Source organism: Lactuca virosa, chromosome 1 (genome assembly GCF_052849685.1).
Source record: "Lactuca virosa cultivar CGN04683 chromosome 1, Lactuca_virosa_CGN04683_v6, whole genome shotgun sequence".
Classification (NCBI taxonomy): Eukaryota; Viridiplantae; Streptophyta; class Magnoliopsida; order Asterales; family Asteraceae; genus Lactuca; species Lactuca virosa.
The window spans coordinates 90556437-90568039 of NC_136426.1; the positions used below are offsets into that span (position 1 = coordinate 90556437).

The 11603-nt window shown below is 32.4% G+C and overlaps 3 protein-coding genes across 3 annotated transcripts; 1 reads left to right on the plus strand and 2 right to left on the minus strand.

Annotated features, from left to right (window-relative positions):
- Positions 1 to 709: 709 nt before the first annotated feature.
- Positions 710 to 2009, plus strand: LOC145150555 (Ribosomal L28 family). Its single transcript, XM_079075281.1, has 2 exons — positions 710 to 1075; positions 1366 to 2009. The coding sequence occupies exons 1-2, from the start codon at positions 876 to 878 to the stop codon at positions 1784 to 1786; spliced, it is 621 nt and encodes a 206-aa protein (XP_078931407.1). The 5' UTR covers positions 710 to 875; the 3' UTR covers positions 1787 to 2009.
- A 994-nt stretch (positions 2010 to 3003) lies between these two features.
- On the minus strand, positions 3004 to 4570 carry LOC145150572 (uncharacterized). The gene is made up of 2 exons (XM_079075282.1): positions 4272 to 4570; positions 3004 to 3799 (listed from the first exon to the last, which is right to left on the minus strand). The coding sequence occupies exons 1-2, from the start codon at positions 4486 to 4488 to the stop codon at positions 3210 to 3212; spliced, it is 807 nt and encodes a 268-aa protein (XP_078931408.1). The 5' UTR covers positions 4489 to 4570; the 3' UTR covers positions 3004 to 3209.
- Positions 4571 to 7344: 2774 nt separating this feature from the next.
- On the minus strand, positions 7345 to 11374 carry LOC145105558 (DDT domain-containing protein DDR4-like). Its single transcript, XM_079042641.1, has 10 exons — positions 11242 to 11374; positions 10307 to 10417; positions 10079 to 10165; positions 9956 to 9993; positions 9785 to 9866; positions 9450 to 9692; positions 9254 to 9346; positions 9045 to 9159; positions 8341 to 8383; positions 7345 to 8248 (listed from the first exon to the last, which is right to left on the minus strand). The coding sequence occupies exons 1-10, from the start codon at positions 11341 to 11343 to the stop codon at positions 7630 to 7632; spliced, it is 1533 nt and encodes a 510-aa protein (XP_078898767.1). The 5' UTR covers positions 11344 to 11374; the 3' UTR covers positions 7345 to 7629.
- Between the last annotated feature and the right edge of the window lie 229 nt (positions 11375 to 11603).

Below are 11603 nucleotides of genomic sequence, written 5' to 3' on the forward strand. Positions count from 1 at the left end.
GATTTGTATCCTTATTTCATAGAGTTGATTCATTTCAGTAACTTGAATCAAAGGTTTTGATTCTGAAAGTGCTTCAAAATTGAGTGCTTTAATTTTGCTTTATTAAATATAAATTCAGTAGGTCGTATTTCAAGTTTTGTCTGGGTCTTTTTCATATTATTGCATCCCAGTTGTCCTATGGAACGGTGGATCTTTGATTTCATTGGGTTTTATTTTAGGTTTATTTTTTGTTTCAGTTTTTTATTTGGTTTAATTATAGAGTTGGGCTTAAAAATTGAAGCATGACAAAGTGGTCGGAGATGACGACTTCCTCCCTACGGAAGATGTGAAGGAAGCAGAATTTAAAGGGTGAGATATATTTTAATAAGACAATGTCCATGAGGTTTAGAAAAGTAATAAAAAATTTATGTAAAAATGTCATTTTACATAAATCTGACAGCATTGTTTGACTTTGTGTGTTGGAAGGACTATTTCCGCAATATCTATTTCTTAAAATTGAACTATATGTATCTATTTCACCAAACCATAAGGACCATTTATGTAACTGTCATAATACTGTCTATAGAAATTGAAATTTAAGAAACTGTTTCTTAAAATTGAACTATATGTATCTATTTCACCAAACCATAAGGACCATTTATGTAACTGTCATAATACTATCTATAGAAATTGAAATTTAAGAAACCAAAGTGCAAATGTGTATTAGCTTATAGCTAGGGACGAGTTATGTAATTTACTTGGTCACGTACATAGTGAAATTTCGCTAGTTCAAAAAACCCTAAAACCCCAAACGTTCCAAGCAAACCATATTCTTGATCCAAACACAGTGACCTAAATAGGATCTTTCATCAACACGAACACAGAAATAAAATAGAATGGCATTCAGGTCGAATGAGATGGTGAAGAAGATAATGAAGAAGATAGGAGGCGAGAAGAATTTGGATCCCGGAGTGAAAGAATCACTGAAGAAATGTTTGCCGGACAGCAAGGTGGTGATGGGGAGAGCCCAGCGTGGAATTTTCGCCGGCCGTCATATTCAATTCGGCAACCAAGTCAGCGAGAAAGGTGGAAACAAGTTAGTACACACTGTCTTTGTCCCTTATTTGTTCCTCAATCTCGCATAGTTTAGACTTTAGAGAAATCAATTGAGAATTTTCTATTATACTCTATTTGCAGTTATTAGGAGAAATCAATTAGTCATTAGGTGCTTAAAATGGTTTAAAAATGCTAATCACTCAAAACCTTGATTATGTTGAACTTCAGTTACACTAATAACAATCGATCTCATACAGAATCTCAAATCCAGATTAAGTGCTTAACCAATTAAGTCAAAAATAAACAGATTCGAGAACATTGTTGTAACAGGACTCGAAGGAACTGGAAGCCCAATGTACAAGAAAAGAGGCTGTTCAGTTACATTCTTGATAGACACATTCGAGTAAAAGTAACAACGCATGCTCTTCGTTGTATAGACAAAGCAGGTGGAATTGATGAGTATCTACTAAAGACACCTTACAAGAAGATGGACACTGAAATGGGGCTCTTATGGAAAGCCAAGATTGAGAACATGTATCAAGAGCTTGGAAACATGGAGGTTGTTTTCTTTCCACAAGAAGAGGAAACCAAGCTTGCAGAGGAGTTTAAAGAGATGAGAATTCAACAGAGGGTTGCTCGTAGGGATGCAAGAAGGGAGGCGTATGGTTGGTGTCCCAAAATTGAGCAGATTGAAGAAGGGAGTGAAGATGTTGAAGTTGTTCATCATGATGAATTGGTTGCTAATTCATAATTTGTTGTGAGATGTTTACGAAAAGAATTTTAAAGTAATCATAAGGGGTTGAGTTGCAGGTTTTTGGGTTTTGAATTTTGTTAAGAAGTTGGTATTTTGTAATAAGGTTACAAACTATTGTTCATTTTGAGAACTATAGACATGTATTTTATCCAACACATGAGACTTTGTTGATTGTGTAACAACCTGTGGAAGGAATTTAGTTTGATTCTTCTTTTTTTTTTTTTTATTAAGACAAATTTCCCTAATTATGTAGAGGGTAAAATGCAAGAAATAGCAATCTAGTTTCTAATTTTTCATAATGCAAATGTTTTAAAATTATTACAATTTTTTTATATTTTTATAATTAGAAGTTTATAAAAAAATTAATTTTTTTAATACGACGTTCTAAACTTGTATTTAACGAAAGTATTTTAAAATATTATAAAAAGGTATTAAATTGTTATACAAAAACGATGAAGCATTTTAAAAATGTTGTAAAGAAAGTTTAGAAAGAGTTGTATGAAAGTTACAAAAAAATTGTATGAAAATGTAAAAGAAAATTAAAAACTTGTAAGAAAAGTTTAAAACATTTAGAAAATAATCGGTTTAAAAGCAGGTGTATAAAAATTATATGAAAGCATAAAAAAAAATGTTAAAAAAATTATAAACGAAGTTTAAACCATTGTATTAGAAAAACCTATAAAAATATCTTAAAAATGTTGTAACAAATTATAAAAAAATTTAAGAAATTTGTAAAAAAAAATTGTTCACATTTAGACAACGTTCTTTTTTTTATACATATTTTACCATTTAACTTGTTAAATGTTTTCACATGTTATCATTGTAACCTGAGATAGCAGGTAACAATGGTAATATGTTAACACATTTAACAAGTTAAATGGTCCAGTGTACTTATAAAAAAAATACCTAAACGTAAACAAAACGAAAAAGATAATTACCCTGACACGTCATGTTCCCAACATGCTTTTATGCAATGTCATTTTATACTTGTAATATACCGTCGATGTGGCATTGCATAAAAACATGTTAACTCATGATATGTCATTGTAATTAAAATCTCATTCAAGTAATTGGTAAACTTATTGCTAGAAAAATGGGGTTAACCAAAAAAGGTATTTGATAATCCGAGGATTTGGATTTCTCAAGGATTGTGTATGTTCATGAACCCAAACGAATTGTATACAATCTTTCAAACACAAGATCAAACAACAACATTTAGGAGAAATAGCAACATAAAAGTAATTTAACTTCTAGCAATAATACCAATGTACATACACATTTCAACTAAATATAGCAACTTTTAACATGAAGTACTTTGCTATTAAAATGCAACTTGATACAATGAAATCACATTCTCTATTTCAAAAGAAGAAAACAATAAATCTGACTAAAACACATCAAGATTCATAAACAATGTATTCTACCACCCAAATTTCTTCAGAAAGGACATACCACAAACAAGAACCACTGAGTAAATACTACAATCAATGAACAAAGCACTTAAACCACTTTTCATCAACATACCCCACTCCAAAGCCATACCCAACTGATCACCAAAACCACCCACCTCACCAGTCAAAGACCCCCTGTGTCCTTCCCGGTTGACTTTTTCCAAGAGAACAGGTGCAACCACCAAGGTTATATTGGTCAATAGAAGTAGAACAAGTGGCCTTGAAAGTATGATATACTTTATAGAGTTGTTGCCCAGAATAGGGAAGCCTGCATATGATAATAGGACTAACAGGGCAGCTATGATTGAACAGTATGTTCGGGTGTTTTGTGATGATGTAATAGCAGGGCGTAGCCTATTAGGGGTGAGAGTTTGACCAAGATTGGTTTTTGATTTTGACTTGTTTGAGGTTGAGATTGATGGAGGTTGTTCTGTTATTGTGGTGGGATTGGGAAAAGATTGTGTTTTGATGGGTGATGAAGATGCTTCTACAGATGTTTTGGTTATTTGGACATCATCAATTGCAGGCTTTGTGATTGAAGGGGAATCGTTGTGTTCATCTGCAAAAATGAGTCACTATGCTTATTCAGAACTATGATGACAGTTTTATGTCGATGAAATCAAGAGTTGGGATGGTAGATACAGGTGAATCGAATGACAATGAATAGTATATCTATATTTGGATTTAATCCCCTTGACATCTACTACCATTATTCATTCCAATAGTCTGTCAACAATGGCTTTCAATTGAAACCAACTTGCCACCAATTAGGTATAGCATCAATCAAACATGGATCTAACAGAATCAACAGAAAGTTACCAAAACAGTTGATAAGTACACGCGCATCAATCAATATAGAGGGCTTACAGGAAACTAAAAGAATCGAATTAGCTTCTTCGATTAAAATTTTGACAAAATATCAGAAATCACGAACGAATACACGGTCACACAGATAAACACAGCAGAACTCCTTGCAAGAAATTAATCATCAGAAAAAGTGGACAAGAAATATATCTCAAAGAAACACATACCTAAGAGAGGAAATTGATCAGGATTCCGAGGAATGGAAGGAGGGCATGGTGCAGTAGAAGAGTGATGCGACTCGACTACAGAAGGAGGCAACGGAGATGATGATAATGATGTGGACTGGGCACGACCAGTGATGAGAGCCAAACGCTCCGCTCCTCTCTCGGCGATTCGCCGCCGTCGAGCGGCTGCGTCCCTGACAGTTCCACCGTTCGTCGCCATGTAATTCAGGAAAGTGAATCGTGGTAGGCGGTGAGCTGTGCAACTCAGTTATTATCATCGAGTCCAACACATTTCCATACACGTTGCCCACCCAAAAAAGAAATTAACATAATGTATTAATTAACTTAAATAATATATTTATATTATTTTTATAAATTAAATTTTGATTCAAATTTTTTATTTTCAGAAACTTTTGAATTGTGAGATATATTTTCCATTAAGATTCAAAATAAAATAGAGATCTTGATATTTAACCTCAACCATATAGTTCACATCTGTCGTCCGTTCCTTTCACCTCCGCCACCTTCCCCACCACCATAACCGCCAGCGCCACCACCACTACCACTATCTCTGCCACAAGCCGACCCCACAACTGACACCTCCGTCACTTATATCACCGCCACCTCTGCCACCACCATCTCTTCTGCCACCAATCATTATAATCATATATGATTACTCAATCTGTGAATAGACATATATGTATAATCATTTATGATTAGGCATATACGTATAAACATATATAATTATATATGATTATATTTATACATCTCTGTCATAAAATCATTTATGATTAGGCAGACATCGTGGCTGCAAGTATGATGAAACATTAGAGCGGCAAATGAGAAATATTTGGATGAGGTTGAATCTTAAAATCTTTATTTTTTTTAATCTAAAGTGAATCGTCCCCTACGAATGATATTATGTGAAATGATTTAAATTTTAAATCATCCATTTTGCTTTAACTAATAAAGCATGTGAGAAATTATATAACAAAACATGTTAAATGCATAGGATAACTGTTTGGTTTATATTGATTTTAATTTTCCAACAATGTATATATGTTATGATATATAAAAGGGATCCCTATATAAAATAGCAAAAATATGTTAGCTTTTGTTCATTTTGAATATTTATTTGTAATTAAAGATTTGTTGAATTTATGATAAGTTGTCAATCAAATAGATAAAGTGTTTAAATTAAATATGGAACGAAAATATGGTCTAAATTGATAATGACATGATATAAAGTGTTATTTTGTTCATTTAACACACAAAAAATGATTTTTAGTTTAAATATGTAATCAGTTAAATAATTTGTAATTTGTAATTTTAATCATTTTATTATAATTCTGACCACTTGACCGGTTAACCAGGTTAGTTTTTTTTGTGCAAAAAAAATTCAATTTTGACACGTCAGCATGCCACATCATCATCATGTCACGTCAGCATGTAAACTGGTTAACCGGTTAAGTGGTCAGAATTGTAACAAATTGGAAAACACAGTGTCAAATTTGATACAAAAAAAAACACGGTGTCAAATTAGAATTTTGGTGTAAACGGAGTGTTTTTTATGCTATTTACTCATACAAATACCATATAAATGAAAAATAATTTGCATGTGTCTCGTATAAGAATTTAGATTATTCTTTTAGAAGTCTTGGGAAACTTCCCACAGTATTTAAGAAAGAGTTTTTTATAAAGAACTCTCCAATGTATTGAAGTTAATTTTTTTTAGTACGAACAAACTCATAAACTTATTATTATTTTACTTATAAATATATCTATTGAAGTTAATCTTAACTTATTCTTAAGGTTGATACTAATGGCCACGGGCCTTTTGGATCACTTATCAAAATATCTTTATAAATTCAAATAGATTTATCTTTAATTTTCAAGAAACCAAATATCTTCTTATTTTTTTTTTCTCCTCTTATGACTCATTTAAGGTTGTCACTTGTCATATTTAATATAATTAATAAATTTTTATTATATTTGTAATCATCTGAAGATAATAGGAAAATAAATAAGTAGGAGGGTATTTAATTTCTCTTAATATTATTTTTTTCTAAAAAAAAAAGTTAACATCTACTTTTCAAAATTCTCTGAACATACATATAATAAATTTTGAGTTACTATCTCCGCGTTTTTATATCTTAGATATCTATCTATTATTTAAGTAAATAACTTTTAACCTTTTTAGGCTAAATTAAAATAAAATAAAATATAATAAAAAAATAAAAAAAAAACCCACATCGAGTTAGTATATGTCTACGATTGAACTCAGAAGCTCCTTGTTAGGCCTTGCCGGGAGCTCGTCTCCACCACTCCCATCAAACACGCTATATGTCTCGCTAAGGTTGGCTAAAGAGAAGAGAAGAGAAAGGGCTATGATTGGCATGCTTGTCTTTTTATTTTATTTTTTTCCACAATAAAAATAACACAACATTTAGGTTTTACCATTCTATCTTTTACAATTTGGATGTTACAATTCTCTCTATCTTATGTGTCTTTAAAAAATCTTATATGACAACATGCTAAGGATGTTACCATTCCTTATAGCGGATAGCCTTAGAAAAACTTTGTTAGCCAACCAATACCATTATAAACTCAAACAACACAATCCAAATCACAAAAAGTCAAGGATAAAAGGAGGTCAGATGTGGAGATTACTTCTAAATAAGATCTGTCTTTTCCTCACTTTGTTTACTCTCTCTTCCTCTATATACCTTCAATTTTCTATCATTTTGTCTTCTCCTCACTTTATTAATTTGTAAATTTCATCATCCCTTCTTTGCATCAAATGTACTATCCATCTACCATAGACCATATAAAAAGATCCAAAGTACTCCACAAACCATCTAGCAATACTTTCATCAATTCAATAATATGCTTTTTTATAAAAACATGACTTTCTCATCAAAAATGAAGTAATACCATAACTTAGTCTTGTGAAGATTTCATTTGTAACTTTAAATATATATTTCATTTTCTAAACATGGAATCCATACAAGACAATTCTTTTCACCTCTTAAAAACACAACTCCACATCAAATGCATCTTAAAGGTACACACACCATTTGAACTTTGAACTATGCCATTTCATGATATAAGGCTCAAAAAGATACAACCACAATCCTTGATAAACAAAACCACCATCCTAAGTATGATCCTATCAATCAATCAGCAACAAAAAAGATGGATCCAAATCCAATGATCAATATACCTCTCTACTAACCTCTTCTTCGATAGGATGCTCTTAAATACTACAATCCTCCTCTACTCCAAAAAAAAGAAATTCCAAAACTCGTATTTATTTTCAATACGAAACCTAATCCTCCATGTGAAACTGTACATACCATTTCTAACTATCACTATTTCCCGAACAACTTTCATCCTCAGAATCAGGAACAATGGAGGATTCAATGGCGGAATTACGGTTTGGCCTTTGCCTCATTCTTTTCTTTGCACCAAAGTTTCTCATCTCTTCAATATCATCATCATCATCATCATTCCTACCTCTTTTTTTCCCAACAAAATTACCATTTTCAATTTCAGATTTCTCAACTAACTCATCTTCACTGCTATGATTCCCATTCTTTTCCTCCTCATCATCATTGTTTTCTTCTTCTTCTTCTTCTTCTTCATCATTGCTTTCTTCTTTTTCATCATCCTTGATTTCTTCTTCTTCTTCTTCTTCTTCATCATTGCTTTCTTCTTTTTCATCATCCTTGATTTCTTCTTCTTCTTCTTCTTCTTCTTCTTCTTCATCGTTTTCTTCTTCTTGATCATCATTTTTTTCATGTGATTCTTCACCAGAATCCTGACTGCTATCTTCAGAAACATTTCCATTTTCAAGCTTGCTGTTCTCAGAGTCAGATTCAGTGGACTCATCATCATCCTGATCTTGCTCTGTATGCGAATCCTCCTTCACTGCAGTTACTTTTTTCTGATTCTTCTGTTCTTCTTTGGTTTTCATTTTCCTGATCATAGATACATGCAGCTTTACATGTTTAGTAATATTATATTGATGGAAGAAAATAAAATAAGATTAATAGTAATAAATGCAACTTACTTGGTCTCTCGTATGGCTGCATTAATGGCCTTGTCATATTCATCTGCAAAAAATATTGTTTCTGATTATTATACTTGTCTAAGAAACACAAGGTATATCTTTTTTGCTTTAATATCTTATTAGTTCAACTTAGGATTTTGATAAAGAAGATGAGGGCAAAACGGTCATTTTACATTAGCTTAACAGGCCAGAGACTTAAAGCATTACCAAAGGTGGTTTTAGGGAGAAAATAGTCAACTTACATGAACTTAAGTACTTAACAGTTAACACCCAAGGCATGAAAAGTGTTACCAAAGGTGATTTAGGGGCAAAGTGGTCATGTTACATGAACTTAACACCAAGGGGACAAAAAAAGTGTGACCAAATGTCTTTTCAGGGGCAAAAATCGTCATTTTACACTTAACACAACAAGGTGATTTTAGGGGAAAAGTGTTCATTTTACATGGACTTAACACCACTGGGACAAAAAAAGTGTGACCAAATGTCATTTCAGGGGCAAAATGGTCATTTTACATGGACTTAACAATGCAGGGACTAAAAGTGTCACCAAAGGTGGTTTAGAGACAAAGTGATCATTTTACATGGACTTAACACTTCAGAGACAACAAAAAAGTGTGACAATAGGTGGTTTTAGGGGCAAAATGGTCATTTTACATGGAATAACCTTGATTAAAAATATGGTATATAAGCAAAAGTTTCCATACCAAAAGTGTAACTGACAGGCTTAGATCTACGACAGGAACGTGTGGTTCCAACTCTACAGAAATTATTCAAAATCCTCTCTTCATGCATCTTCTTCTGCAATGCTTTTTGTTTTTTCTGTAAATGGACCAAAAATTGATATTAAAAACACCTTAGTCATCATCATATCATGTAAATTAAAAAAACAGATAGAATCATAAGAGACACAAACCTTCTCAAGTTTATTAAGAACAGGCATGATTTCAGTTTCAACCACAACACTAACAGCAACTTCAAGTTTTGATTTACTTGATGAGTATTCATCCTGCAATAAACATTAATTTTAAAAGTTTTTTAATTTAATAAGCCATAAAGCCAATATTTTACAATTCGGATTTGACGAATGATTTATAAAAAATTAAACTTACCACAACTTTCTGGAACTCCTGTAGGTTAGTTGCAAGCGTTTCCCATATACAACCAACAGTTGTTTCTGTTCCACTTTTTTTAAAAGTATTTATTTCCTTATACAATCTAAAACCAATAACTTCATCCCCATCACACCAATATGAAGTGCCTTTTCCATCATCCCCGATTTTTATTTTTCTGAAAGTAGACATCTCATTCTTGATTTTTACTCCTTCATTAATGTATGACACCACATCATGTTGCTGTGAAGAATAACAAAACAATATAAATGGTTAAATACTAAGTTTTTCATATAATAAGAAAGGGAAAAAAGAAGGGTTTGAGGATATAATACATCAGCTCTGATCTCACAGAGTGCTTTAAGGATTACAAGACGAATTGTGGGGTCAAGTTTTTTGTATGTTTCCATTTCAGCCCTATAGGAGAAAAGAATATAGAGTTTAGTTGAAATTAATATGAATTAGGTGGTTGACTTTTATGAATGAAAATAAAACTATAAAAGTACCCTTTGGCTGCAGTTAATGGAAAATCACCCTCAGCAACCTGAAGATCAAATTATTTAAAGTTATTTTAAAGAAGAAAGTTAAAGAATTTGAGTTTTGGAAAGTATAAATATTGAGTGGCGTACCCATGGCCACCACATGTTGAGCTTCTTAGAGAGTGCTACAACCCAAGCATCTGGATCTTTTAGGTTTTTACTTACAGGTGGGATTCCCTGTTCAGCATTAAAATGAAATTATTATCTTAGACTGATGGTTGTAAGATTTCATAATCATTAAACACACAAATGACATATTAATGCTAAAGAAGAGGGTAAAGTTAGAATTTAGTGAACAGTGGAGAAGAAAGAAAGAACCTTTAAGAGTGATATGTGAATCTGAGCAAGAGATTTGTTTGGTTGAATGAGTGCTGTCTCAATCTCTTCAGCAGAAATCTTCAGATTACTTTCTATAACAGGCTCAAACACCTATATAAAATGTGATATTGTGACTTTTACACGTTAGATAATTCAAGATTGTGCATTTGTTTGTATATAAAGGAAGCTATAAATTCATTAGAACAACCATATGTGTAATGACCGATCTAACAGAAAGCCTACCTATTGAAACTCAATATACTAGTTGCCAAAAATAAGATGCAAACTTTGTAGACTAATAATATCACTTCGTTTCATTTAATAGTAAATTAAGTAAACGAACTATATGCATAGTTGCATGTCAAAATCATTCCAAAGTTCAGGCTTCATATTATCATATAACCATCTTTAATATTTCTTTAGGCTTCAAATACCCATTATATGTCAAAATCATTCAAAAGTTCAGTAGCCCTATCCATTTATACACACATACATAGGGTTATATACATATACTAGTAGTCTAGTATGCTACCCTTTATGTGCTCTCTAAGACGTAGTTTGGCAGATTGCACACTCGATGCAATGAAATTTGAAAACAAACGCTGTTGCCAATCAAGCTCGTTGCAAATTTGGCATTCCTTCAAATGCTCTCTCCCTATTTGAATTTCATACGTTTCCTCTAAGTTCTATGAATTTTTATATTTGATGTGTTTCAATGATCCCATCCGTCGTCCCTTTCTATCCCTACGCCCCCCACCACAAAAAAAGTTCTAGGTTTTTATTAAACGGTCAAGTTTTATCGAGTGAGATTTTGAGTTTTACCCTTGATCTTTCATAGCAACATCATGCAGAAACAAATGTAGATCGTTCTACACAAACTAAATACGAAAAATTGAACTTTGAAAAGTAGTGAAATCAAAAATCGTAAAGATTACCTTGAAGAAATTGAGAACAGAAGCCAACTCCCAACGCTGTCGAAGACTACTCCGAGCGGCTTCAAAATCCGAAAGAGACGACTCCTGTCCATTTTCGTTCATTGTTTTAGAGTGAGAAAACCTAGAAAGAGAGAGAGTGAACGGTGTGCGAAGGGGAGAGATTGAGGGATCGATATTAGTAGTCGGGGTTTCCCGCCCAGATATGTCTCATAAAAGTTTTGGTCACGACATAAATAGTACCTGAAATGTTGAATTTCATCGATTTTAGTCCCTTTGTATTTACCATATTTCCTTTCCAATAGATATTCATCAAGTAATTCCCTTTTATTGCCTTAGGTAAAAATATGTTGGCATTCAATTCA